The 27,193-nt window shown below is 44.3% G+C and overlaps 1 protein-coding gene across 1 annotated transcript in view; it reads right to left on the bottom strand.

The window, feature by feature from the left end:
- Nucleotides 1-219: 219 nt before the first annotated feature.
- The window catches only part of FSIP2 (fibrous sheath interacting protein 2), a gene marked incomplete at its 5' end in the record, with an annotated part of 73,441 nt that continues 46,467 nt past the window's right edge, over nucleotides 220-27,193 (bottom strand). The window contains 8 exons of the mRNA XM_083379458.1: nucleotides 220-415; nucleotides 893-956; nucleotides 7,518-7,573; nucleotides 8,291-8,319; nucleotides 13,497-13,597; nucleotides 15,161-15,316; nucleotides 16,496-16,750; nucleotides 18,906-27,148. Coding sequence (XP_083235584.1) covers nucleotides 231-415; nucleotides 893-956; nucleotides 7,518-7,573; nucleotides 8,291-8,319; nucleotides 13,497-13,597; nucleotides 15,161-15,316; nucleotides 16,496-16,750; nucleotides 18,906-27,148 — 9,089 coding nt within the window. The 3' untranslated portion in view covers nucleotides 220-230. The remainder of the gene's footprint in view (nucleotides 416-892; nucleotides 957-7,517; nucleotides 7,574-8,290; nucleotides 8,320-13,496; nucleotides 13,598-15,160; nucleotides 15,317-16,495; nucleotides 16,751-18,905; nucleotides 27,149-27,193) is intronic.

Raw genomic sequence — 27,193 nt, 5'->3', positions numbered from 1 at the left:
TATTGGGTTACAGACTTTCTGTGGTATGGGAAAATATTGGAAGATGAGCAAATAGTGGACTACATACTTGATGACAGGATCCAGGATAGACACCCCATTTTACTTATGTAGATTATTCTACAAATACAGTAAGAGGTCTGCCTGAAGGACCTCTTACTTTATAAGCATAAAGCAAAGGTCCCTCTTTCTGATTAAAATATTTATTCTTTCAACTATATAAAGAAAACATTTTATTGGGGGTCCTTGTCCCCTGGGGCTTTCTCTTGAACTGTTGCAGATTGGGTCAGATTGCTGGCTGACGTTCGAGAGAAAACTTTTGAAAGAGCAGTGGAGACTTTCTCAAACACAGAAGATCGTTGGCGGGGTGGTACGCTTCCCTCAGGGCCAGTGATTGCAATGACCTTTCCATCCTCTTCTGTGGAATGAAAAAAGAGCTCTTGTCATGGGTTTGCATGCCTTAATATATCACTGGGGCATATAAAGAGACTAGGAAAGTGTAGTGGCAATGTGGAAAACCATTGTTATTTCAAGGAGTTTAGTATTCCTCCAGATTAAGAAAAAGTCTGCAGTAGTAAGATTTCTTTTTAATTACTTTTTTGCGAATGATTGCTAAACAAGGTATCTGCTAAATGAAGAGTAAGTGTAACTCAGCAGAATTAGCAGTGACTTTTAAGTGCATTTCAGAAGCACAAAATGATCCTTTTCAATACTGAGTAGCCTTTCCCTTGCCAGTTATTTAGAATCCAATGTTTTTTAATCAATATACCATAAAACGTACTAAAGTAAGCACCAGGAGAATGTCTGGTGGTTATTCCGAGCTCAGAGGCTCTACTCCCCTTTGACTTCGACTAGAATTTAAAAAAGCAAAGGTTCCTGGAAGCTCACCACATACCTGTCTGAGTTTGTGATGCAGAGTCTGGGGCATGGAAACTTTTGTCCTGATAGACAGAGGTAATCTGCAGAAGCAGAAAAATATGAGAAAATAAGAACACATCACTTCTATTTTAAATGTATTCAGATTCTTGGTCCAGGCCAGGGACTAAATTGATCAGAATTTTGGCTGCATATCCTTGAACTGCCATTAGATGGCAACAAAACAAAATAAAACCTACCATACTGCCATTTATATTGGTCATTTGGATTTTTGTAGTCCATATCTGATAGTCCTAGATCAAATACTGTCTGCCCACATGGGCAGTAGCTCTATAGAATCTAGATTCATCCAATTGATTAAAATATGGATGGCTAGTTTCTGCCTAGGTTTGATCCATGAATCCTAGTGGTGTACGTAGTTTATCATTCAAAAAACACACACAACTTAATTCAGTAACCATGGCTGCACTTACAACAGGTAAAACACATTGATGAATTAACCCATTTTGCGGGCTTTATTCAAAATTTAATAAAATTTACTACTTACCAACCTTTAGAACGAAGGTGGAGGGTTATTTACCTTCTTTGGCTTTGAGAGTCATGGAAGGGGCTACATTAACAAAATGTTATTTAATTTAAATATTTAAATGACCCATCCCTGTGCATTTAACTATTAACCCCAATACAGGCTGGGGTTGCATAATACTGAGCCCACAGGGGCATGGTCTTCAATAGACCTATTAAGTACATTATGTGAATTCAGCTTATCAGTTCCTATGTTTGGTGATTACAAGGAAAGGTATTTTATGAGCCTTCACAATATTGGCAGGATTAATTAGAGACAGCATTTGAGAGGATGGAGAATAGCCAATCAAGATCCAATGTAGAATGATGATTTAAGTGCTGGAGTAAGGGCACCCAGGTTCTAGTCTTCCCTTAGACACAGAAGCCAGTGGGGTGACCTTGTCCTGGTCATTCCCTCTCAGCCCAAATCATCATCAGACACAGTGACAAGGCACCTGAAAAAGAAAATCTTTCATCACATCATCCATGTGACCCAGGTAAACTGTGAATAACAAGCATATCTTGCAACCAAGCAGGCAAACATCAAGAAGCAGAAGATATTGAACAGTTAACAGATGCCAGGCATCCAAATCTCTAGGATATTTTGGCTTTAATATAAACACATAAATGATAAGGGGTGAGCACTGGAAAAACCCTTACGTTCTCTGATGTAATGGAGCCTATAAATTGATAAAGAGTCATCAATGAAAAATCGGTTGCACCAAGAAGCACATGGCATCTTCTTTGCCCTCAGCTACTATCTCGCATCTCGCATCCCCCCCTCTCTCTCATCTAATCTGTATCCTACCTTTATTATTTTTATACATAACTCAAGGTGGTGAACACACACATTAATCATTCCTCCTCCTTCTATTTTCCCTACAACAACAATCCTGTGAGGTGGGTTGGGCTGAGAGTGTGAGTGACTGGCCCAAAGGCACCCAGGTGGCTTTTATGCTTAAGGCAAGACTAAAACTCAGTCTCCTGGCTTCTCGCCTGGTGCCTTAACCACTACACCAAACTGGCCCTCAAATGCCCAGGATTTTCCATTAATAGCCTTTCTAGGACAGCCATATTAATCGGGTAGCACCTTTTCTTTTATTAAAAGTCAAAAGCTTTTGCATTTATTTTATTTTATTACATTTATATACCGCCCTTTCCCTGAGGACTCAGGGCGGTTTACAGGGAATTAAAAACCGACAATACAAAAGTTAAAAACCAATTTTAAAAAGATTAAACTTAACCCTGTACAATTAAAATCCCAATTAAAATAAATTACTCCTCAGCCTGGGCCAGAGAGCTCGAAGAGCCAGGTCTTCAGGCCCCGGCGGAATGAACGGAGGTCGGGGGCAGTCCTCAGCTCCACTGGCAGCTGGTGGATAGAGAAGGCCCTATCCCTGGGTGATACCCGCCGGCAATCTCTTACCGGTGGGACCCTGAGCAGACCCTCCCTGTGGGAGCGCACTGGACGAAGGGCACTTGATGCTGGCAGCAGGTGTTCCCTCAAATACCCCGGACCCAAGCCATTAAGGGCTTTCTATGTCATCACCAGCACCTTGAATCTCACCCGGAGGGCAACCGGAAGCCAATGCAGCTCGCAGAGTAGAGGTGTTACATGGGAGTGTCGGGAAACCCCCATCACAACTTGCGCGGCCGCATTCTGCACCAGTTGAAGCCTCCGAGTGGTCCTCAAGGGCAGCCCCATGTAGAGAGCGTTGCAGTAGTCCAAACGGGAGGTCACGAGCGCATGAGTAACTGTGCGTAGGGCATCTCGGTCCAGATAGGGACGCAACTGGCGCACCAGGCGAACCTGGGCAAAAGCCCCCCTGGTCACGGCTCCTAATTGAGTCATGAATCCAGGAGGACGCCCAAGTTGTGAGCCCTATCAACGGGGGGTAACACCTCACCCCCCATCATTAGAGATGGAATAGTCTGGTTGACCCGAGATGCCGATATGCACAGCCACTCAGTCTTGGCGGGATTGAGACAAAGCCTGTTTCTCCCCATCCAGACCTGGACCGCCTCCAGGCACCGGGACATCACGGCGAGGGCATCACTGGGTTGGTTCGGGGTGGAAAGAAAAAGTTGGGTATCATCAGCGTACTGATGATATCCCACCCTGAAACCACGAATGATCTTGCCCAGCGGCTTCATATAGATGTTGAACAGGAGGGGCGAGAGAACCGACCCCTGAGGAACTCCACAAATGAGAGGCCTCGGGGCGGATCTCTGCCCTCCCATCAACACCAACTGCGAGCGGCCCAGGAGATAGGAGAACCACCGTAAAACGGTGCCTCCCACTCCCAACCCCCTGAGACGCCGCAGCAGGATACCATGGTCGATGGTATCGAAAGCCGCTGAGAGATCTAATAGGACCAGGACAGAGGAGCAACCCCTGTCCCTAGCCCTCCAGAGATCATTCACCAGCGTGACCAATGCTGTCTCCGTGCTGTGTCCGGGTCTGAAACCCGATTGGTACGGGTCCAGATAATCAGTTTCCTCCAGGAACAGAGGAAGCTGATGCGCCACCACACTCTCAACAACCTTCGCCAAAAAGCGAAGGTTGGAGACTGGACGATAGTTATTTAAAACAGCCGGGTCCAAAGCAGGCTTCTTGAGGAGGGGTCTCACCACCGCCTCCTTCAAGGCGGCAGGGAAGACACCCTCCTTCAAAGAAGCAGTTATTACTGCATGGAAACAGCCTCGTGTCCCCTCCCGGGCTGCATAAGCTAGCCAGGAGGGGCACGGATCCAACAAACAGGTGGTGGTGCTCAGTCTCCCCATGATCCTGTCCACATCATCAGGGGAAACAGGGTCGAACTCAGTCCAGATAACATGCTCAAGACCGCCCGATTCCTCCACATCAGACTCTGCCCAGTCAGAGTCCAGACCGGTCCGGATCTGAGCGATTTTGTCCGCCAGATGATGACTAAACTCCTCGGCTCGTCCCCGCAAGGGATCCTCTCTCACCTCCTGGTTAAGGAGGGAGCGAGTTACCCTAAACAGGGCGGCCGGGCGATTATCTGCGGATGCGATAAGGGCAGCAAAGTAGTTAGACTTCGCCGTCCTTATCGCCGCAAGATAAGACCTTATAAAGGTTCTTAACTGCAATCGGTCAGATTCGGATCGGCTGGAACTCCAACCGCTCTCTAGACCTTGTCTCCGACGCTTCATCTCCCAGAGCTCCACAGAGAACCATGGGGCCCAACGGGATCTGCGCCGGGTCAGAGGTCGCAAGGGTACAACGCAGTCAAGTGCCCCGGCGGCCGCCGTTTCCCAGGCATCCACCAGAGCATCGACTGGGCTGTGGGTAAGGGTGATGGGTATAGGCCCAAGCGCCCTCTGGAACCGTTCCGGGTCCATTAGGCGCCTGGGGCGGAACCACCTGGTCGGTTCCGCCGCCCAGCGGCGGGGGATGGCATAACGGAAAACCAGCCGCAGGAGGTAATGATCTGACCATGACAGGGGGGTGATGGTCGGTGAACCCCCTCCCAGATCATCCAACCATTGTCCAGATAGGAACACCAGGTCGAGAGTATGATCCCCCACATGAGTCAGGCCCTCAATAACTTGGGTCAGGCCCATGGCCGTCATGGAGGCCATGAACTCCCGAGCTAACTCAGATGACCCTCCCAGTGACGGCAGGTTGAAGTCACCCAGGACTATAAGCCTGGGGAACTCCACCGCCAGCCCTGAGAGAGTGTTGAGCAGCTTGGGCAGGGCTGTTGTCACACAGCCGGGCGCCAGGTATGTGAGCAACAAGCCCAACTGAGCCCGAGGACCACATCTCAAGAGGAGGGATTCACTCCCGGCCATCTGGACAATGGTGGCCTCCCGCGGACACAGAGTCTCCCGAATAACCACTGCCACCCCACCACCCCTGCCCTGAGCCCGTGGCTGGTGTAGCACCCGGAAACCTGGAGGGCATAACTCGGTCAGAGGCACCCCTCCCTCCGAACCCAACCAAGTTTCCGTAATGCACACTAGATCCGCACATTCCTCCTCGATCAGATCATGAATGAGGGGAGCTTTGTTAACGACGGATCTAGCGTTAAAATAGACCAGCCTGAGCTCAGGGACCTGATCACCCTCATCCCCGGGTAAGAGGGTGCTAACCGGAGGGTTGGAGCGCGCCACCGCTCGGAGATAGCGGGGGCGCGATCCCGGGTGTTGATATGGCCCTCCGTGCAAGCACCTGCTGCCATTCCCTATCGTTGTGGGGATTTGAAGCCCCACCCCCACATTCCCAGAACCAGCAGCCACCTCCCCCGACCCCGTCCCGTCAGGACCCCTAACAGGCCCAGACTGAGTGCCGGTTAAAGATTCCCTCCCCACCCTCCTACCCCTCCCCCTCCCTAACCTTTTAAAATAACCAGCTAAAAATTTTATCAGGGGCCTCTTAGCACGTCTCAACTCGAGGCCCCTGTCTAAGCCCAGCCACCTCTCGGAGTCCCAACACTTGGGCTCGTCATCAAGGGGAGTGTGGAAACAGGCGGTAGGTCGCGCCCAGGAGGCAGGAAACCCCCTGAGGGCATACAGATCAGCTTCGGAGTAACGGAGGTAAACCATGCAGCGCTAAAATAATCACATAGGGCAGGTGTTACAAATATGTCCAAAGGGTAGTTCGATGATATTGTTATAGATGAGAAAAGAAGTCCAGTAGGCATGTCTCTCAATCCACAAGACCATCTCAGCTCTCACCTGAGATGGCAATCAAAAGGGAAGCCTCAGCCGGCCTCTCACTCCGGCTGAGGGGTCCAATCTGGAGTGGAGAGAAAAGGGAGTCCTGGGCCAAGCCCACCCCAACTGGTCTCTCACACCAGTGAGGTGGTCAATGACCAGTCCAAAACCATCCTCCCACCACGGTCGCGGGTGGGCCTCCCTGAACTGACCCATTTGGAGCCCTCGTGGAGCGCCCGAAGCTCAAACTGCGGCCGCCGCCATCTTGGGCAGAAAAAAAAAATAGCTCATGAAAGCTTATCACATCACACTTGAGGCACTTCTGAGGCACTCCAGGTTGACAAGCTTGATGGAAACCAGAGGTGTGAGGAGCCCGGCCTGTTCCAGTCTTCAAGGCTGCAGAGCTGGGAAAGGAATGCGAACTCTGCCAAATGGCACCAAATATCCCAGCGGTTCCAAAAACACATATGCAACATGCCATTGGGCAAAGAAGCACTGGTCAAGGGGGGAGGGCTGGGCCTGGGGAGAAGGGAAAACTTTGTAACCCTTTACATGAGAATTTTAGTTCTAGCCTTGCTTTTGCGGCAACCAGTAATCCTTAGTAAAAGAACCTATCCCTTCAATTCAACAGAGTCAAGGTTCTTTCTTTCCTAGGGACTTAGCAGGGGCAGGCCTGACACTGCCCCACAACAGCACTTGGGACTCGAACGTGGGCTTGCTAACCTCCAACCCAGTATCCTAATCACGTAAGCCACCGTCCTCCTTATGAAAGTTTATGACTTTTAATAAAAGTCTTAGTCAGAAAAAGTGGTACTGAACTCCTGATTTTTACTCAGTACCAGAGATGGAGTTAGAAGCATATGCCCCTTCTAATGCCTTTACCAAGCTCCATTTTTACAAAGTTCTAAAACCAGAGGATTTTTTTTCTAAGAGAAAGGTAAAAAAGGAACTCTTTCTCCACAGGCAAGGATACTGTCAACGCTTCTAACATGGAATGTTATTGCCTGACAAGAGATGAAGAAGTAGCCATTTCATATGTTAAACTTGTGTATTGCTTTAAGAGATTGGGAGGGGGAAAGAGGAGGATTGTACCTTCAAGGCCATCTGAAATTAAAGAAGATAAGAACTTGGTGGGTTTTCTAACAGAAGGGAAACTGATTCTTTAAATTAATTGGAGAATATGATTAATGACAAATTTAGAAAGGTGGAGAATTGTGTTTTAATATATTGTGCAAGGGGCGAAGATTTCAGATTCCAGCTTCCTTCCTTCGAACAAGCATTGCCGGTGTACCGTAGGCTAAATAAAGGACTTTTAAGGTAAAAAATGCCTCACAGTCACTTGAAAAGCCCATACATCAGAAACCTGACAGATACTTTTATGTACATTAAGAACACTTTACCTCAAAGGGAGCTGTTGTCTCTTCTGTATCCCGGGAAAGATGCACGCCAACAACAGCTGGAACAAAATTGCAAAGAGGCCCCAGTTAGCATTTAAGTCCACTGTTTTTAAGGAGTTCAATGTTCCTCCGCTCACAGAGCATGGACCCTGTAGTCCTCACTTGCCTGAAGGCTCTTTTAGCATGGAAGTGTTCATATGAACTTTGCAACTAAGGCAAAGATGAGCAAAATTTTGGTGGCTGGGATAGACACACTTAGTATTCTGGAGGTACCTGGATGAGTGGATGATAATACAAATAAAGCAGGACTATGAAATATCTGAGGATATTCTGCTTTTCTCTGTTGGGGGTGGCTTTTTTTCTCATAGAACGCTCAGAATGGAGTTCCGGCACCTTTTTTGGATGGAACCTTGTAGGGTAGGCAAGGTGGGTTGTATAACATGTGTGAGTTCCGGCACCTTTTTCTTTTACAAAAAAAGCACTGGGGGTGAGAATTGCTAATTGTTTTATGTGTCTCTTAATATTTACATGACAATTTCTGATCACTTTTCATCTCTGAACATGGGGAAAACATGCCATCACGTTTGAGCAATTATATTACTAAAATTTGATGGCACAGCTGGAAGAATCTATAACACCACAAAAAGGTACCTTTTAGGCTTTCTGTAACTTTGAGACCACATGTTGCCCACCCCTATTTAAAGATGACAAAAAATAGCACACAGTATTGGCACACACAGATGGCACTTAACTTTCAAATCAGTTATGATAGTTACCTTCTTCAATTGATGTATCTTTTTCATCACTGAAAAACAAGCAAAATAATATGAAATAATAAAAATGTCACTGTTTCTCTCCATCCACCCCATATTTTCAATTGCCTGGAGGCACTCCCTTCTCAATTAAGGCCTCAGGGAAGATAAAGTTATTTTCTATGTGGACCATCTATTAAGGCAGTTGTCTGAACAGCTTTACAGAAATTTACATTTCTGCCTCTCGTTTTTGTAAATGTTACGATGGCATTTAGCGATTTTACCACAGTTCCCTTCCACATGGTGGAAGGTTACAAGAACCAGATAATGATCTGCAGCTTTTTAAGGGTCTTTCTGCTTTCTCCACTTGTGTTGTTCAAAAGCACTAGCTAATTTGAAGTGCTCATTAAAGCATATTGAAGTATTCAATGTCTGCACAAAGCAGATGCATCCAAGTTTTTCTCCTTTTATTTGTAATTCCAGAACCTGGAATCATCCAGTGAAGCTGGAGATTTAGGACTAATAAAACAAATCACAGGTAGTTCTCAACTTACAACAGTTCATTCAGTGACCATTTGAACTTACAACATCACTGAAAAATGTAACAAGACCATTTTTCACACTAACAACCATTGCAGCATCCTCATGGTCATGTGATCAGATGCTTGGCAACTGGCTTATATTTATGATAGTTGCAGTGTCCCAGGGTCATGTGTTCCCCTTTTGCAAGCCCAATTCACTTGACAACCGTGTCCCTAAGTTAATGACTGCAGTGATTCACTTAACAACTGTGGCAAGAAAGGTCATAAAATGGGGCAGAATTCACTTAACTGTCTCACATAGCAACCAAAATTTTGGGCTCAATTATGGTCATAAGTCGAGGGCTACCTGTATTTCAATCTACACGTAATTTACTTACTTATCTGCTAAAATTAAAATGTTGGCTTTTTGTTTTATAATAGTGGGAAGTATAAAGTGATTAATCATACCCGCGGCACTTTTAATACATTAAAAAGGGCAAAACAGACTCTGTAAAGCACAGAGGAGAGGATCACCGTAAACTGAAAGCTAAACCAGTGTTTAAGCCCCTTGTTTGCCTTCTCTGTGAAGCCCCTGAAAGGCCTGGTTATAGCAATAGCACCTAGACCAGACATGTCAAACACAAGGCCCGGGGGCCGGATCCGGCCCGCGAAGTGGTTTCATGCAGCCCGCGAAGCCATCCTGGAAACAGTGAGGGAAGGGCCCCCGCTGCCTTGGCCCTGGCCCAGAGACCCTCCTTCTGCCAGAGACCCTCAGATCTGTCCCACTCCTGCCCAGGCCCCCATAGACACCCTTGATGCGAACGATGGAGAGTTGGCCACGCCCACCCAGTAGGCCATACGCACTTTAGCCACGCCCACCCAGTAGGCCACACCCACCCTGGCCACGCCCACCCGGCCCCCTGAGGGCAAGCACAATGCTGATGCGGCCCTCCATGAAATTGAGTTTGACACCCCTGACCTAGACTTATATACTGCCCCATAGTGCTTTACAGAACTTTCTGGGTGGTTTACAATGTCAGCATATTGTCCCCAACAATCTAAGTCCTAATTTTATCCACCTTGGAAGGGTGGAAAGCCGAGCCAACCTTGATCCCCGTCAGGATCAAACTCCAGGCTGTGGGCAGCCTGCAATTCAGCATTCTAACCACTGCATCAGCAGAGCTCATTTCTCTTAATTCTCATATCTCATATTCCTCTTCCACCGGTAGCTCAGTTTGGCAGCAGTCTAGTCCTCCTATACTCCCAAAACCAGGATGAGCCTTGTGCCATTTCTCCCCAATCCCCACCTGGGACCTAACCAGAAATCATACCAAACTATATCTTGGTACTAAGCACGTTCAAGTACGTGTGAAGTATGGGCTTGCAATGATATATGGGAATGACCTTAAGGAATAAGGGAAAGAGGGCCTGCCTAGGGAATGATGAGATAAAGGGGAGAGGAGCCTGCAGTTGCTTAACAGTCAGAAGAAGAAGCTTAGAAAAGACCTGCCCTAATTGATCAGGCTGTTAAAAGTGACAATAGGAGATTTGTACTTTCAGATTTGCAAGATTCTGTTAAAGTAGTCTTACAACAAAGTAGAATTAGCTCATCTGTTCATGTTTCCTGTCTGATTTACTTGGAAGGGCTGACAGGATTAAACAATTTCAAGGCTTTGCACTCTTCAGGTTTACCGGTCAATTAACCAGTTTAATCAAAATAAAAAAAGATGCAAAAGGTTTTGAATACCTTTGCAGCCAAAAATAGATTGAAGAGGTAACAGCAAAATTGGAAGGTGTGATCCTGTTAGTCTCCACACAACTAGGAGAACTAATTCTACTTTATTGTAAAGCTACATTGACAGAATCTTGCAAGTCTGAAAATACAATTCTCTTGCGCACACACAGACCTAATCTCCTTTACAACCTGAGAAACTAAGGAGGGTCTCTTCTGAGCCTCTTGCCTTACCTACTGTACAGAGGTGGGCTATGCTGTCTGTTATCTGACCATCCCCTTGTCTTCTCCAAATACCATTACAGATCCCACAAGAAACCAGCAGAACCAGCTGCAGCCACATCAATGTGCTTTATATCTCCTGTACAGGTAGTCCTCAATTTATAGCCACAACTGAGAACAGAATTTCTGGTCTTGTTAAGCAAGGCACTTATTGAGACATGCTAGATTTTATGATTGTTTTCCCCCCCTGGTTATTAAGCAAATCACTGCAGTTATTAAGTGAAGTGGTCATTAAGCAAATCTGACTTCCCTCATGACTACTCAGAGGTTGACTGCGAAAGTCGCAAATGGCGATCACATAATCCCAGCACATGGCAACTGCTGCAAATACTTGCCATTGCCAAGCACCTGAATTTTGATCACCTGGCTGTGGGGATGCTGCAAGGCTGCAAGTGCGAGGACCTTCATAAATATTTTTTCTAAGTGCCGCTGTAACTGTAGTAGTAACTGTTCAGTCACTAAATGAATGGTTGTAAGTCGAGGACTACCCATACATCATATCCTCAGGTGCAGTGTCAGGGGGAAAAACCCATTTCCAAAACATGGAATAATGTATGTGCAATGTACCATGTGGGTAATTGCTGGAAGGTTGCTTGAGCAGGGAAGCTGGCTAACGGCTCCCAGCTCCTCAGACAACCCGTCTCCAGTGCCGCTATTTGTTGCTTCTAGGGCGACAATAGGTTGCTTTAAACCTATTGGCTGCCACCTAGAGACCAGGGTATAAATTACTGCATTCACAGCCCTGTTTCTCAGTTCAGATCCTGCAAGCAATAAACAATGATCTTCGCTGGGCCCTTTCAGGGACAGCTCTTTCTTATAGTGGTCGACAGCCACTCTAAATGGCTAGAAGTTATACCAATTGTAAACATGACTACTGCTAGGACCATCCAGGTGCTTAGGAAACTCTTTGCCATGCACAGGCTGCCGGACATTGTAGTGTCCGATAACGGGGGCCAATTTACTGTGGCACAATTGCAGGCGTTCCTGAGAGCAAACCTCATTAGGCATGTGACATCGGCCCTGTTTCACCCATCTACTAATGGTCAAGCTGAACGTATGGTTCACACCACAAAAGAGTCAGTGAGGCGTATAGTGACTGGGGACTGGCACCACAGACTGGCCGACTTTTTGCTTTGCCAACATTCCACGCCTTGCATGGCTACAGGGAAAAGCCCAGCGGAGCTGAGCTGGGGGAGGCGACTAATCATGAAACTGGACAGGTTGCACCCAGACCGGGTGGCAGCAGAGGCCTCTCACCCAAAACCCCCAAGGGGGCTGCAAGTGGGTGATGGGGTGTGGGCCAGGAACTACAGGCATGGGAACTTGTGGGTGCCAGGAAAAATCACTAAACGTCAGGCCCTCTCTCATACGCATAGGAAACGTTTTCCAGAACAGCCACAAAGCAAGGACTTCATCACAGGTCCTTGCCTCGGGCCACAAACTGGCAGCCAGTCCAGTCCATGCATAGACTCTGAGTGCCCAAACAGCCAGAGCAACTAGGAGATGGCCGTAGGGGAGGAAAGCCCAGAAGTGCAACATGGGTCCCCTGACAGAGAAAGCCAACCTGAGTACTACAGCCGCTGTGCTAACTCTGCAGAACAAACTGACTCTGGGGTGGGCCAACCTGGAAGGGCCAGCCAGAGATTGCCGAGCCAACCTGAATCACTTGAACTGAGAGACACTGGTCTACCCAGCCCGGCAGGAAAGCTGGTAGGCCAAGAAGTGCCTGCGTCCCCCAGGCATTCCACAAGGGTTTGCAAACCTCCTGCTTATCTACAAGATTTTGTCTGGAATAATGAAGCTATAACGTTGTATGTACCTTTATTGTGCTGCTAGCTAAGAATCACCTGTATTAGCTAGGATGGGAACGTGTTAACTCACACTATTGTTATACCTTTTGTAAATTTGTATTGCTGTAATTACTTTTCTTTTGTTGCTATAATGTTTGTTCATTCTAGGGGGGAGGGGTGTAATGTATTGGGCTTGCTTTGTTAAGGGAACACCAGTGGGTAATTACTGGAAGGTTGCTTGAGCAGGGAAGCTGGCTAACGGCTTCCAGCTCCTCAGACAACCCGTCTCCAGCGCTGCTATTGGTTGCCTCTAGGGCGGCAATAGGTTGCTTTAAACCTATTGGCCACCGCCTAGAGGCCAAGGTATGAATTGCTGCATTTGCAGCCCTGTTTCTCAGTTCAGATCCTGCAAGCAATAAACAATGATCTTTGCTGAACTCACTCGCCTCATCTTCGTCATTAAGCAACAAACCCAGTACATAACAGTATGTTCAGACTGTCTCAGCCGCAGGAGGACACTGAGACACAGGCAGTTGGCTTGTGCGCAGGAAATGGCTAGTGGGGTCTTTGTATCAAGGCAAGGAGGCTGTGTGAATTGGCAGCATTCAATAACTGTAATGATTAAAACATTCAGTAAAATAATGTTTGAAATAGATTGGGTCCGAAGGGGGAAAAAAAACGTAAGTATGTGCCCCTCACACCTTGAATATAGCGTGCATATGTGCATGCCTGTGAACTGTTCAGAGTGATGGCTGTCATCGCAAAGAAAACCTGTCTCCCTGTCACTGCCTGTCTTATGGAGCCTAGAACTCAGGACTTCCTCTAAAGGTCTTCCTTTAAAAACTGTGTTAGGAAAGTAATCTTCTGAATCACTTTATAGGCCTAACCAGTCCCCAAATCCTTACCTCTTGGTAGCCTCTGCAGAATGCACATTAGACTGCAAGGTCTTGGAAGTGGTGCTCTGGCCTCTTTCAATAACAGGAGCAGCAGTGGAAGAGGCAACAGCCTGGAAGGGGAGTGGGAAGAGAAAGAACATTACAGTTAGGACCTCAGGGTTCTTAACACTCCAGCCAGCGCTTCATTTGGAAAGCAGAAACATTAAAAAAAAAACACTTTTAAATGCATGAAGCCATTTCTCCCAAAACTACATTCAGTGGGTTAGTTTATTAGTTCTGTGCCACTGCTGGGCTTGACCCCTGGAGACTGCATGGACAAATGCTCACCGTTAAATAGTGGGCTCCGGACCGCATGGCCAAGATGGATGACTCAGGACATCAGAGTTCAGCATAACAACTCTTTATTGATGTAGCACAGACTGGCAAACAAAGGGGCAACTGCCCCACTTATATACCTAGCCAGGTATACTCTGGAACCAATCCCATTATCTGGATTTCCTGCCAAAGGCTACCCTGCCAATCCTGACAGGGCACCCTGCCACCTGGTGGTGTCAGTGGCTTATGTCTGTGTAACATCCCCTATATCAGGGGTCAACAACCTCAAACAGTGAAAGAGCCACTCGGAACTGGTTCCCTCACAAAAGGAAAAACTGGAAGCCGCAAAAAATATGTGCACATGCGCGTACATGCGCAGAACAGGGTTTGACTGAAGAGTAGAGCCAAGGCGAGATATGCACCCTGCATATTTGAATTGATTGAACTTTTTTAGTCCTGCTTTTTTTTTGTTTTTTGGACTGCACATGGCAGAGAACCAGGAGCCGCATGCGGCTCCGGAGCCACAGGTTGCAGACCTGTGCCCTAGATACATAACACCCACCATCATAGCCAATCTCCAAGCTACAACTTTGAGCTCCTCTTTTTTGTCTCCTTCCAGTTTTCATTTTGGTGCTGTTGTTTTTCCCTTAAGTCAGACATGTCAAACACAAGGCCCGGGGGCCGGATCCGGCCCGTGAAGTGGTTTCATGCGGCCCACGAAGCCATCCTGGAAACAGTGAGGGAATGGCCCCTGCTGCCTTGGCCCTGGCCCAGAGACCCTCCTCCTGCCAGAGACCCTCAGATCTGTCCCACTCCTGCCCAGGCCCCCACAGGCACCCTTGATGCCAACGATGTAGAGCTGGCCATGCCCACCCAGTAGGCCATACGCACTCTAGCCATGCCCACCCAGTAGGCCACACCCACCCAGGCTACACCCACCCGGCCCCCTGAGGGCAACCGCAATGCTGATGCGGCCCTCAATGAAATTGAGTTTGACACCCCTGCCTTAAGTGAACCCACTTCCCTCATCTTCGCATGGCCTCATGCCCTGTGGCAAATTCCTCTTAGCTTCTCTCTGCCCTTATGACTTTGCCAGTAAAGGTGAGGCTATCATGAGCTCACATTCCCATTAGGGTCATTTTTAAAGGTCACAATGACTGCGAAGCCTGCCACCACATCACATTCCCAGTGGCCTGGGAAGGGAACGTCCCTGAAACAAGGCTTTAAAAAGAAGGGGAACTGAATAGGGCATATTTTAAACTAAGCAAGCAAAGATGGAACTCATTTAGTTTTTCTTCAAAAAAAAAACAATGGAGAGAAAGATCATTTGAGTCAGAGAAAGTCTTCCTTTGCCTTACCTCAGGTAAACGCTTTGTCAGAGATGGGGATGAAAGAGGAGATTCAGATTTTTTATCTTTGGGGACCAAAACTCCACCAATGCTGGATCCAGCACTCATCGAGCTGAACCTTTTCCAGAGGGATGGCTTTGTTTCCACAGAGTCGCGCAGAGTCTGCTGCATTAGAATGAGAAGAGACGGATCTCAAATCCTTTGGCCCCACTTGGACCACAGATCATCATTTCCATGGAGAATGCGGTACGAGGATGATAATTTTTTTTTAAAAAAATTCCTTCTTTCTTGCTGTGGGTGCATGTGGGTGCTTTTGTTCAGCTGAATGGCTGTGCCCTTTGTATCTAAAATATTTCTGACTGAAAATAGCACATTATGCACCAAAAGGTCTGTAGAAGCTCGTTACCCGATAAATGTGCTATTGTCTAAGGGGCTCAGAGTTTTCTTGTAAACACCATATTAAAATTTCTGATTCCTCAAAAGGATTTTTCTAGAAAAGAGGTCAGGCATATGATATTCATAGGAAAATACAGGTAATCCTCATTTAACAAGCATTCACTTAACAACCGTTCAAAGTTACAAGAGGCTCCAAAACTGTTATTTACTACCCATTTTCAAAGTTATGACTGCTGTACGTAGCCCACAGTTACATGATTGCATTTTGTGCACTTGGCAACCAGCTCACACTTATAACCAGTTATAGCAATCCCTGGTCACATTACTGCAATTTGCAATGATGTAAATTTAATTATTCAAGGACAATTTACAATTGTCATAAAAACAGTTGTAAAACCAAATCAGGTCACATATTAACAACTGCTTAACAATTGCAACAACTTACAACCAAAATTTGGGGCCCAATTGTGGTCGATAAGTGAGGACTACCTGTGTAACAGTTTCAAGATATTGATGATCTTGCATGAGATTTGAGATTTTCAGCAATTTTTAGAGGCGGTGGGAGGTGTCAGATGCTTCGCAACTGACTCATATTTATGACGGTTGCATTGTCCTGGGGTCATGTGATCCCTTTTTGCAATCTTCTGACAAGCAAAGTCAATGGGGAAGCCAGATTCACTTAACAACCATGTTACTAAATTAACAAAGGCAGTGAATCACTTAAAGACTGTGGCAAGAAAGGTCACAAAATGGGGCAAAACTCACTCAACAAATGTCTCACTTAACAACAGAAATTTGGGGGTCAATTGTGGTCATAGGTCCAGGACTACTTGTATAGAACACACTCTCCCAGTGGTTTGTTAAAGCCCCAGTTGCGAATTATCTACTTGTAGAGTTGCCCATAGAAATTCTCCTGTGAGGCCTCCCTTGGCTGAATTATTCGCTTACTGAAATCACTGTACTTTCATGTGGTGGATGATAAGGTGGAACTGCAAAATAAAAAGAGGTGTGTTCCTTCAGTACTTGTTCCTCCTCGTCACTCTCACTATCTTCGAGAACCTGTCTTCCGGGGTGGTCCCGGGTGTCAATGTCGTGAGCTACCAGGCGAATGATGAGGTCCTGCTTGCTCTCCACATCCTTTAACAGTTCCACTTTTGTGATGTCCGGCTTCATCAGGCTTTGGAAGGAGTTTCTGCAGACAGCCTGAAATCCAAGAGGGAAGCCAACCCACATATCACACGGATATCCTGGTCCATTTTCTATCAGTTAGTATTTAGGACGGTGAATCCATTAAATCAGAATATTAGAACAGAATTAGAATATCCTTCATTGGCCAAGTGTGATTGGACACACACCAGGAATTGGTCTCCAGTGCATAAGCTCGCAGTGTACATACAAGCAACAAAGTGATAAATCATAAGATGCAATCATAAATCGTAACAAAGTGATAAATCGTAAGATATCACTAGGAGAAGTTACTAGGAAAGATGAGAAGGATAATAGTACTGTAATGGAGCACTACTACATGGGTAAATATCCTTGGGCATAAGACAGTGCTGTGGGAATTCGGTTTTTTGCAGAGTGATAATGAGGGGGGGGGAACCTGTCTCTGAGTCTGGTTGTTTTGGCATGCAATACCCTATAGCAGCAACCTGAGGGCAGGAGTTGAAACAATTTATGTCTAAGATGTGAGGGGTCTGTGGATGTTTTCTCAGCCCTCTTTCTGGCTCATGTACTATGGAAGGCAGGCTGGTTGCAGTTGTTTTTTTCTACAATCCTAACTATTTATTGAAGTCTGTACCTGTCCTGTTTGGTTGCAGTACAATAGTTTCTTTGCTAAGCACATTGATTTGTGCTTCTTAGATTGTAAGCCGCCCTGAGTCTTCAGAGAAGGGCGGGATATAAATGGGATTAAAAAAAAATAGTTTCACTTAATGACTGCAGTGTTTGTTTAACAACCACTACATTTGCTTAACAATTTCTATGTTTGCTTAATGGCTGCAGCAAAACAGGTTGTAAAAATGGGTATGGTCACATGGATCATAATGGGCAGGGTCCACTCTAGTCATAGGGTGAGGATTATCAGTATGGTATTTTAATTCACCTTTAATAATATGATTAAAAACAACCATTAAAATAATGCAAACATGCATTGTTATAAATTTATTCCATTCACTTTCACACATAACATAACATGACTTGTTTATTTTTGGCTTAATGTGATGATAAGTCCACTCCGAGAAAAGATCCACAATTTGGAATCCGTGATTGGATTCATACATCACATTAAATGAAAGAAACCTATTACCACATGTCTTGTTGCAATGTGTAATGTTAGATAATAGTAAAATTAATCATGACTGGTTTGACTAAAGTGATGCAAAAGCAATATTTTATTGTGCCAGGAAAGCACCTATTAGAGAAAGTGTCCAGACATATGACGGCAATTCTACAGTCATCACCAGGTCATGCTTAGCTCAGCCCTGGAAAGAAAACAAATACTAGAAAATTAAAAAGACCTGCAAGGTAAGGAACAACAACAACAACAACAGTTATGTGTTTGTGGCTCTAACACAGTGTTTTGAAGCTTGGCAACTTAGAATATAGAATAACAGGGTTGGAAGGGGCTTTGGAGGTCTTCTTGTCAAGCCCGCTGCTCTAGCAGGAGACCCTATATCAGTGATGGTGAACCTTTTAGAGACCGAGCGCCCAAACTGCAACCCAAAACCCATTTATGTATCATTGGGTGCCGGGTGGGCGTGGCCCATTGGGTGGCCATGGCTGCGATGGTAACAGCAGACTGTGTGGGACTAAAAAGTTCAATCAATCAATTCCAACTTTGCAAGATCTTTTTTTCCCCCGCAAGAAGTTGAAATTGATTGATTGATTGAACCTTTTTTTTTGCACACAGCAGAGGAGGCCTAAAGTGAAAAGGTTTTATAAAACCCAGCTGAAGGCCTAGGACTGGGGCAATGGTGTGCGTGCCCACAGAGAGGACTCTGCGTGCCACCTGTGGCACCCGTGCCACAGGTTCGCCACCACGGCCCTGTATCATTCAGGACAAATAGCTGTCAATCCAATTTCTTCCTAAAAACCTCCAGTGATGGAGCACCCACAGTTTCTGAAGACAAGCTGTTCCACTAATTGTTCAGTCCCAATTTTGAACAGTTACTAAGCCCTGGTCGTAAGTTGAAGGCTACCTGTATTACAAAGGAAATTATATGGGCCTATCCACAGTCATCGGGGAATATTTGGAACCAAATAGTATCTACTTGGGCTGAGGTAACATACTGAAAAGGAAAAAGATAAAGAGCATTCAACAGCAGCCACTTCAGTTCATGCAAGCAGTCTCACCTACCTCCTTTGGTTTCACCGCAAGGCGTCCGGTCATATCCAAAGATGGGCGCCTTTCCTTCCTTTTGTTGGTTTCTGGAACACTTGCAGCCCCCAGATTATGGGATAAACTTTTGCCTGATGCAGAGGCTCTTCTTAATTCTGCTAAACTGAAACCCATCCTCGATAAACACGTCTTTTTCAGTTTCTCCAGGGGTTCCGTTTTTATGGACAGCACTGCTAAATGGTCTCCAACTATGTCTGGGTCAATTTTCAGAGGCCTTTTACCAATATAAGGGACAATCTTCAATGGCATTTCATCTGCCTGCAATAGGCTGGCTGGGGTGGGTTCATCTTGACCTTCTGACAGGCCAGAGAGTTCTAAGAGAGATGGATTTTCCTCCAGTTCCATATGTGAGTTAACTTGAGCAAGGACTTTGCTTACAATGCGGTCCAATTCCATGGCACTGTAGGTTTCGTTCTCTGAATTATCGCCCACAGGCTTTTCTGGGTTGCTGCTGGAGATCTCATTGATAATGATACTGGCTACTTGCTCCGGGAATATCACCTGCTTGGTTGTCATATCTTTATGTAGTTCTTTCTGAGACCCTGATTTCTCCAGGACGTTGCTAAGGACTGAATGAACAACTTGGTTAACTGCCTCTTCATACCGTGGATCCAGCGCTAGCTGATTATTTGAAGCTATCAGATTGATCTTGTTCTTGGACATCTCTTTTTCCACAGATGTTTTTAGCTGGCCAGCAATTTCATTTACATCTGTTTTAGATAAGCTTTTTTTCTTATGAATTCCCAAATTATATTGGGCCACTAGGATTCTTATCAGGAAGCGGCTTATGATCTCTTCCAGGAAAGCAACAGACACTGCAGGAGTTTGAGTGACCGAGATGTTGTTCAATTTTTTTCCTGCTTCTATGTCAGAAATAATTTTTTTGAGAATTTTTTCAGATTCCAGCTTTATCATACTGGGACTGGGTATCTCTTTCTCTGAGTCACTGACTGGCTGAAAGTCATGTTTAGAAATCTCACTCACCATGAAGCAGGCAACTCTATTAGCGAAGTCTTCATTGCTGTTAGTTAAGTCTTCATAGAGAAAAGTTTCAGAGTTGGAGTGTTTTAGGATATCAGAGTAAACGGAGTCAACCACTTCTCCAACAGTTCGGCTATCTTCAGAGGCTAAGTCTTCTGAGTCATCATGCTGCCACACTGTAAGTTTACCATTTGAGAGGAGATTCTGCAAGGAATTAATAATCTTTCTTGCCAGTTCCTTCATAGATGCTACATTGCTTGTATCCACTTCATCCAGAGGAAGAGAACTGAACATTTTTGTGAGAAGTTTAACAGCGATCTCCTCTAAGATTAAAGAGGATAAACCTTTCAGGTGGGATCGCAACTGTGACTGGCCCTCTGATGGCTCTGAACTAGCTCCATACTGATCCTCAAGAGCCTTCTCAGCTTCAGTGGCTGCTTGCTGTCGGTTTAACTCTTCTGTAAAGTACGTCTGTATTTGATTCCCAGAAATCTCTTTGATCACAATGTCCACAATCCTGTCCAGAAGAATTGTACAGCCAGTTCTGATGCACTTTTGAACATCTGAAGTACTTCCAAATTCTGGCAAAAGATTGTTATAGATTGAGTTGGCTACAGTTTGACTAACAACACGGTTGGGCTGCACACGGTCAAGATACTTAACCTCTGCATTTTTGTTTTTTGAGATTTCAGCCATCACTTTGCTCAGAAGTTTCATGTGAATAAAATCAAATTCTGCACATTGATCTTCTGTATCAATAGATGGAGAGAGAGTTGTAGGAAGAGGGAGGATTTTAGATAAGAGGAAAGCAAGGACATCAAAGATAAATCTCTGAGAGACTAGAAATGGACAAGGAATATCTATCTGGGATGGAGTACTGATTTTCTTTACCTCTGTGAACACTTTTTTAGCCATCTCTCCAAATTCAAAAGCTTTAGAGGCTGGATCTTGGAATGTCTTTGATTGTACTTCCTGAATCTGATAGCCTAAAATTTCTTTCTTTATTGCACTAGCCAATCTTTCTGCAAATGTGTGAACATTTTCCTTGTCCATGTAGATTGAGACTCCAGATCTCTGATCTTGCAAAATGCTACATAAAGAAGCATGGATAATTTTAGCAATCTCTGCTTTTTCCACATCTGGGAAACTCTGCCCACCTTCAGGTATTTGTAGCACTTTTACTGGGGACTTTGCAAACTCCTTTAAAATGGATTCAATTAAATATTTAAGTGAAGGCTCAGCCTCAGCCCCTTGTTTCTCTAGAATACACACACTGGCTGTAGATTTGAACAATTTGCTAATTAACCCACTAAAGATGTCCTTCAAGAAGGATGCTGAATAAGTATCACCTCCATTCTCAAACTGCATTAACTGGTGTATTGTATGATAACCTTGTTTTGTTTTATTGAGAGATCCTGTTTCCATTAGCTGTTCAGCTGTGCTTTCCTGTTTTCCATTCGGAGATCCAGACTTTACATAGATTGTTTTACAAATATTTTGTACTATGTTTTCAATACTTTTGCTGGCATCAGAACTTGGTTCTTCCTTCAAATGACTTATAGAGGGACTTCTCTTCCCTTCTTCATTCACTATTGGATCAGGAGAAGCTGATCTACTATCAGGGAGTGAAAATGGAAATATTCGATGTAATATCTTAACAAATATATCTCCAAATACAGAACCAGAGGATGGAGGTTCTGGGAGGAGAGTTTCCACTCTGTCAACAATGGTTTCAGCTTCCACAAATGAGAACAAATATGGAGAAGTATCACCAGTAAACAAAGGCAACAACTGGAAATCAGAAATATCTCTTAATATGATCAGGGCCAGTTTTTCTGCTAACAGACAGCTGTTTGTTTGAAAAGCTCTAAAAATCTCAAACTCTGACCCAAATTGTTGCAATAATTTTTCATAAATAGAGTTACTTATCTGAATCACTTTTTCAGCACCTATCTGTGGAAGGCAGATATTCTCTCCTGCACTCTGCATGACCTTAACTTCTGACATTTTTAATTCAATTACCAAACCATTTACAAGTTCAATCACTAGATTTTTCATCTCGTTCTCTGATAAATTAGTGTCCTTAGAATATGCCAAAATATTAGGGGAAGATAAGAATTTGCAAAAGAAAGCAACAGCCACATCCTCTAAAAGCTGGGCAGAATAGATGCGCCTGGAAAGTTGTTGCCTTTCTTTCTGCCACTTAAAACACTCAGAAGAATCATTGCTACTCAAAAACGGGTGGAAGTGGAAGTTTAAAATTTCTCTTATGAGTAATTTGGCGATTTCATGCACAGTGCCATTCCCTTGAACCATGAGAGTATTTTGAAGTTCACCTTGAGATTGATACTTTTGCAAAATCTGATTATAAACTGAATTAGCAATGTCTTCTTCAGTCTCCTGATCCATGTCTGGGATTCGCTTGGAGACATTTTCCATCTTGACTTCATGTGCTAAAATCTCTGTAAGAACATAGCCTTTCAGGTTTGCAGCCATCTCGGTGAAATCTGTTTCAGAAAAGTCATCATATTTCCCAATATAGTCAGCAATATTCTCTGGATTGGGGAATAATTTCTCCAAGAGCCGATTAAGCATATTTTCTAAGACAATGCAAGGAAATACAGTTATTTCAGAGTCTGGAATGTTCTTAGCATCATGGTTTGTGTAAGATGGTGCATATTCTGATGTTAGAAATTGAAGATGATGCTTAAACATTTCATTAATAATGAAACAAGCTATCTGCGTGACATACAAATTATTTAAGCTTTCTCTGTCTTCTGAGAAAGGCTGCTGCAGCAGAACCTCATGGAGAACATCACAATACACAGATTCCACCATGTTCTCTATTGCTTGTTCTGAAATGCCAGTTTCTTTTTCACTGCCATAAGTGCTGGTCCAGATGGCCTGTTTCAAAATTATTGCCACGATGTCCGTCTTAATCTGGGCAACTCTATCTTGCAATTCAGGTCCATTTAGACCTTCTCCTTTATCAGAAGTTGCAGCAGCAGTAGAAACTAATGGGAAAATATGTGCAAATAACCTATCAATGATAGCTTCTAATACTGGATAAGAGATCACAGTTATATAGGGCGAAGCTGAAGGCTTCTCCTGAGGACCACATTGTTCTTCCATCAGATTTTCCTGAATGAGGCACTTTGCTTCTAATGCATTTGATGGGCATGCTGAATGAAGCAGGTGATCTACAGCTTCTTCAATTTTTATAGTGGTTGTTTGACAAGGTGGAGCATGCCCTACATCTTCTGTATCTTCTTTAGACAGAGAACTCCCTATAGAATCCTTGCAAGATGAACCCTGGTCTGCTACATTTGTATTTGGCGGAGCGGATCCAAGAGGCTCATCAGGACCCTCGTGAATATTGATGTGAGCTTTGGCAAGCTCTTTTGTAACCGTTTTTGCCAACCTCATAGCTACATCTCCTACATCTTCCCCAGAGGCACTAAGAGGGATATCTGAGAATGTATCAGAAATTTTTGAAAGCAATTCAGAAATAATATTTCCCAGCAAAGAAGTAGGTGAACTTCTTTTTTTCTCAATTGCTTCTCTCAGGTCCAAGGGCTTGATAGCAGTTCTATAAATTTCTAATCCTCCCGTAGAGTCTCCTGCAGCAGCTCTATCCCAACCAGAGGTCTCGTCTCTGGATACAAAAGCTTCAACATGCTGCTGGAGAAGGTCTCCAACCAGAAAGCCAGCTAGTTGATCAATAAGGGCATTGCTCTTATTTTTCACCTCTCTCTGGACAGCTTCAAGGGAGCCTGATTTCTGTATGATCTTGCTGCATAAAGAATCTGTCAGGTTCTGAACATCCTCCTCGGAATATTGGTACTGTTCAGGGTGTGTGTCCTTTATCACCCTGATTTCATGTTTTAAAAGTTTCAGCCGAACATCATTGAGCAATTGAGTGGAGAGCTTGTTTAAGTCAGATTCCGACATGGCTGTTTTATTCCAAGTGGATGAAGCATCTCTGGGTGGTGTGGAAGGGAAAATCCTTGTGAGTAAACCAGTGATTAGATCTTTTAGGAACCCTGATGATAATAAGGTGCTAAATGGTGGCCAACTCTCATCCTCGTGGAATTCTTTGTCTTTAACAGCATCACTAACCTCTAGTGTAGGTACACCCGAAACCCTAGACAAATCTCCAGAAAAAAGGGGATGTAAAAGACTATCAGAGATGCCTTTTTCAATCAATTTTTTAACGTTTTCATAAAGTATATTCTTTCTTATGTGGCTGGAATCACCTCCTACAACCATCTGTTTTTCTCTCGCTATATTGTTGTATACAGAATCTACCACATCATCCATGACAGCGGACAGTGGGGCTCCAAGACTTTGTTCTTCTCCTTTTTGTGCCCCTGTAACTGAAGCTCTGCCAAACTGCAAGTTGATTGAGCTGGCTATCCTTTTAACCACTTTACCAAGCTCAGTTTCAGGCTGTCCTTTAGACATTTTCTTATCATCTAAGGTAGCAGAAAATATTTTAGATAAAACCCTGGAAACAATTTCTTCTAAAAACTTAGCTGGGAAAACCTCAGTAGAAGACACTGAAGATTCACTGATACTATCCAAAACCGTCCTGACTATATTTTCAGACAAAGCTTCAGGCTCAGGATTTTCCAGAAAGTCTTCATCTTTGGAAAGAAAAGTCTGAAGATGATGGTTAGTGATTTCTCGAATTATGAAGCTGGTCATGCAATCAATAAAAGCAGTATTCCTGCATTCCACATCCTTTTGTATAGAGAGTTGTGAGCCAGACTTTTTTAACATGTTTCTGTAGACTGAATCAACCATGTTCTGAATCTCTTTCTCTGAATGTAATCGGCACCGGTCATCCTTTTTTGCTACCCAGATTTTGTGCTTTGAAATGGACTTCATTACATGTTTGATTATATAGGAACAGAGCTCATTAAAGTCAACTTCTGACATCTCTCTTTTGTCTTCGTTGCAGGGAGCGTCCTCTGAAGGTGGGAAAAGCTGAGTCAGGAGTTGACATATTACTCTTTCTAAATATTTCTCAGACAATATGGTAACGTATGCTGGAGCAGGTGGCTTGCTCCTTTTTACTTTAGGAAAGCAGATACAGTGCTCAATCTTTTGTATGATGGGTCCAGGTTTAACATTTCTGAAAGCACTCTGAGGTAGTCTCCTAAACACGGCTGGTGGCAACTGGTAATCCAAAATTTCTGTCAGGATAATTTCAGCTGCCCTCTCAGCCAGAATCTCTATGTCCTTTCCTGTGTGTTCCTCAGCTGCTAACTGGAATCCAAACTCTCTTAAAATGGAGTCAGTTATTTTGCTGACAGTATGACTATCCACAGGTGAGAAGTATGATTTCTCCTCAGCTCTTGGCAAGACTCCAACACCAGCTTTCTTAAATTCCTCCATCAGTGCGTGCACAAACAATGTGTTCATCTCATGAAGTCCAATACAAGAATCTCGATCATATTTGTTCTGCAGTGAAGAAAAGATCTTGATCAAAAGCTGAGAAACAATGTCCTCCAGAAACAGTGAAGAATAAATAGCAGAAAAAACTCGCTGGAGTTGATGATCTCCATGTTCTGTCACTGTCACCACTTCTCTTCTGTAGTACTTCTTTTTGCAGCTTACAAACAAAGGTTTTTTTGCAGGTGATGTGCAGATGGGTACAGCTGGTCTACGCTGGATTGCTGCATCCAGAACAGACCGGTTTCTTTCTCTTTTTCTCATTTGACGCCTAGTTCCCGGACTAGTTGCCCTAGATTCTGCTTTTCTACTTCGTGACGAGGAACACATTTCACTTTTACCATAGCGGGCATGCCTTTTATTAAATCCTTGACCATGTCCTTTTCTAGATCCTGGCTTTATGAATTCAACCATCTTTTTTGGAGAAGTTTTCATTTGTCTGGTACGCTCAATGTTGAAGGAAAGCTCTGTCATTACAGGTTTCACCAGAGTGTGAGCTAAAACATCAAGGGCTGATTCACAGGAAGATACTCCTGACTGAGCCTCCACCCATGGCTCCTCTGTGTATCTAACATCATATGTGAAAAGGGAGGTGCTTGAATCAGCCTCCTGGACTTTAATCTCTTTATATGAACAAGGCAAGACTTCATCATCACAAACACACTTCCTCATATCACGAAGCTGTTCATTTTCTGGAAATTCATCGAAAGCAAAAGTGCCCGTAAAATTATCCGTCAAGAGGCATTTTTCCAAAAGTGCCCGGATCAGTTTTTCACTGACAACATCTAAGAGAACAACAGACTTGGGAGACAGACCCAAGTTGCTGCAAAATACATCATTACTAAGTTTGCAAGCATGTGGACACATCGAGGAATAAAGTAGCTGTTTTTTAGTTGATCTATTCGCATTTTGATAAGGCATCATATTTTGAGATCGGGCATCTGGGTAGGACCTGCCAAAATCATTCTGTGACTGATCAGGCCATAATGAATCTAAAATGATGTGCAGAACTTTGTTGACAATATTTTTTGACTCACTGGTTTTCAGGCTACGGATGAAACTGTCCAAATTAGAAGCAACATTGTTTAGCCTCCTGTTTTTAAGGGCTATTTGATCCATTGTGGAGACACAGGAGGTTCTTTTGACATCACTGGATCCTCTACAATCACCCCTAGAAGCTCTACTTAAGCGAGGTGAAGAAATCAAATGCTGTTGAGACAAACTATCTCCGATTCTCTCTCGGTTTGCATATCTGCTTCTCAATTCAATTTCCAGGGACAATATATTATTAACCTCTTTCACGAGAGGTTGATAAACATTATCAAAGTCAGCCAAACAGAGAGGTGGGACAAAAATTCTTCTTGATTTCCTAGTGTGAAAACTTTTTCTGTTGATACTCTCTTGCAAAATGTTTCGTTCACACAGGCTATTGATGATAACCTCAGAAACGTGGAATGCTAACTCTTCAATGTTCATAGGAGGGCTTTTAGAGCCTTTCAGCCCACTTTCAGGACAGCAAGCATCCACAGAGCAAAACATTGAAAGGGACCTTTCAAAACACTCATTTCTTTCTGGGATATTGTGGCGTGCACTGGGACTTGAAATGCTGTACAGCACATTGAAAAGAACTGCTTGAGTCAAAGGTTCCCAAAACACATCATGGCATGAAGACTGCTTTCTACCAGATGGCAGATATGTATTTCTCAAGATTTGATCCTGAAGCCACTTTGATTCGGACTGGATTAATTCTTCATCCAAAGCATCTGGGGAAGTAAACATGAACAGATTACTATTTCACACCGGGGTCA

Source organism: Vipera ursinii (assembly GCF_947247035.1).
Source record: "Vipera ursinii genome assembly, chromosome: 1".
NCBI classification, from domain to species: Eukaryota; Metazoa; Chordata; class Lepidosauria; order Squamata; family Viperidae; genus Vipera; species Vipera ursinii.
The sequence above is the reverse complement of the archived record's forward strand: the minus strand, read 5'-3'. Positions and strand labels throughout refer to the sequence as shown.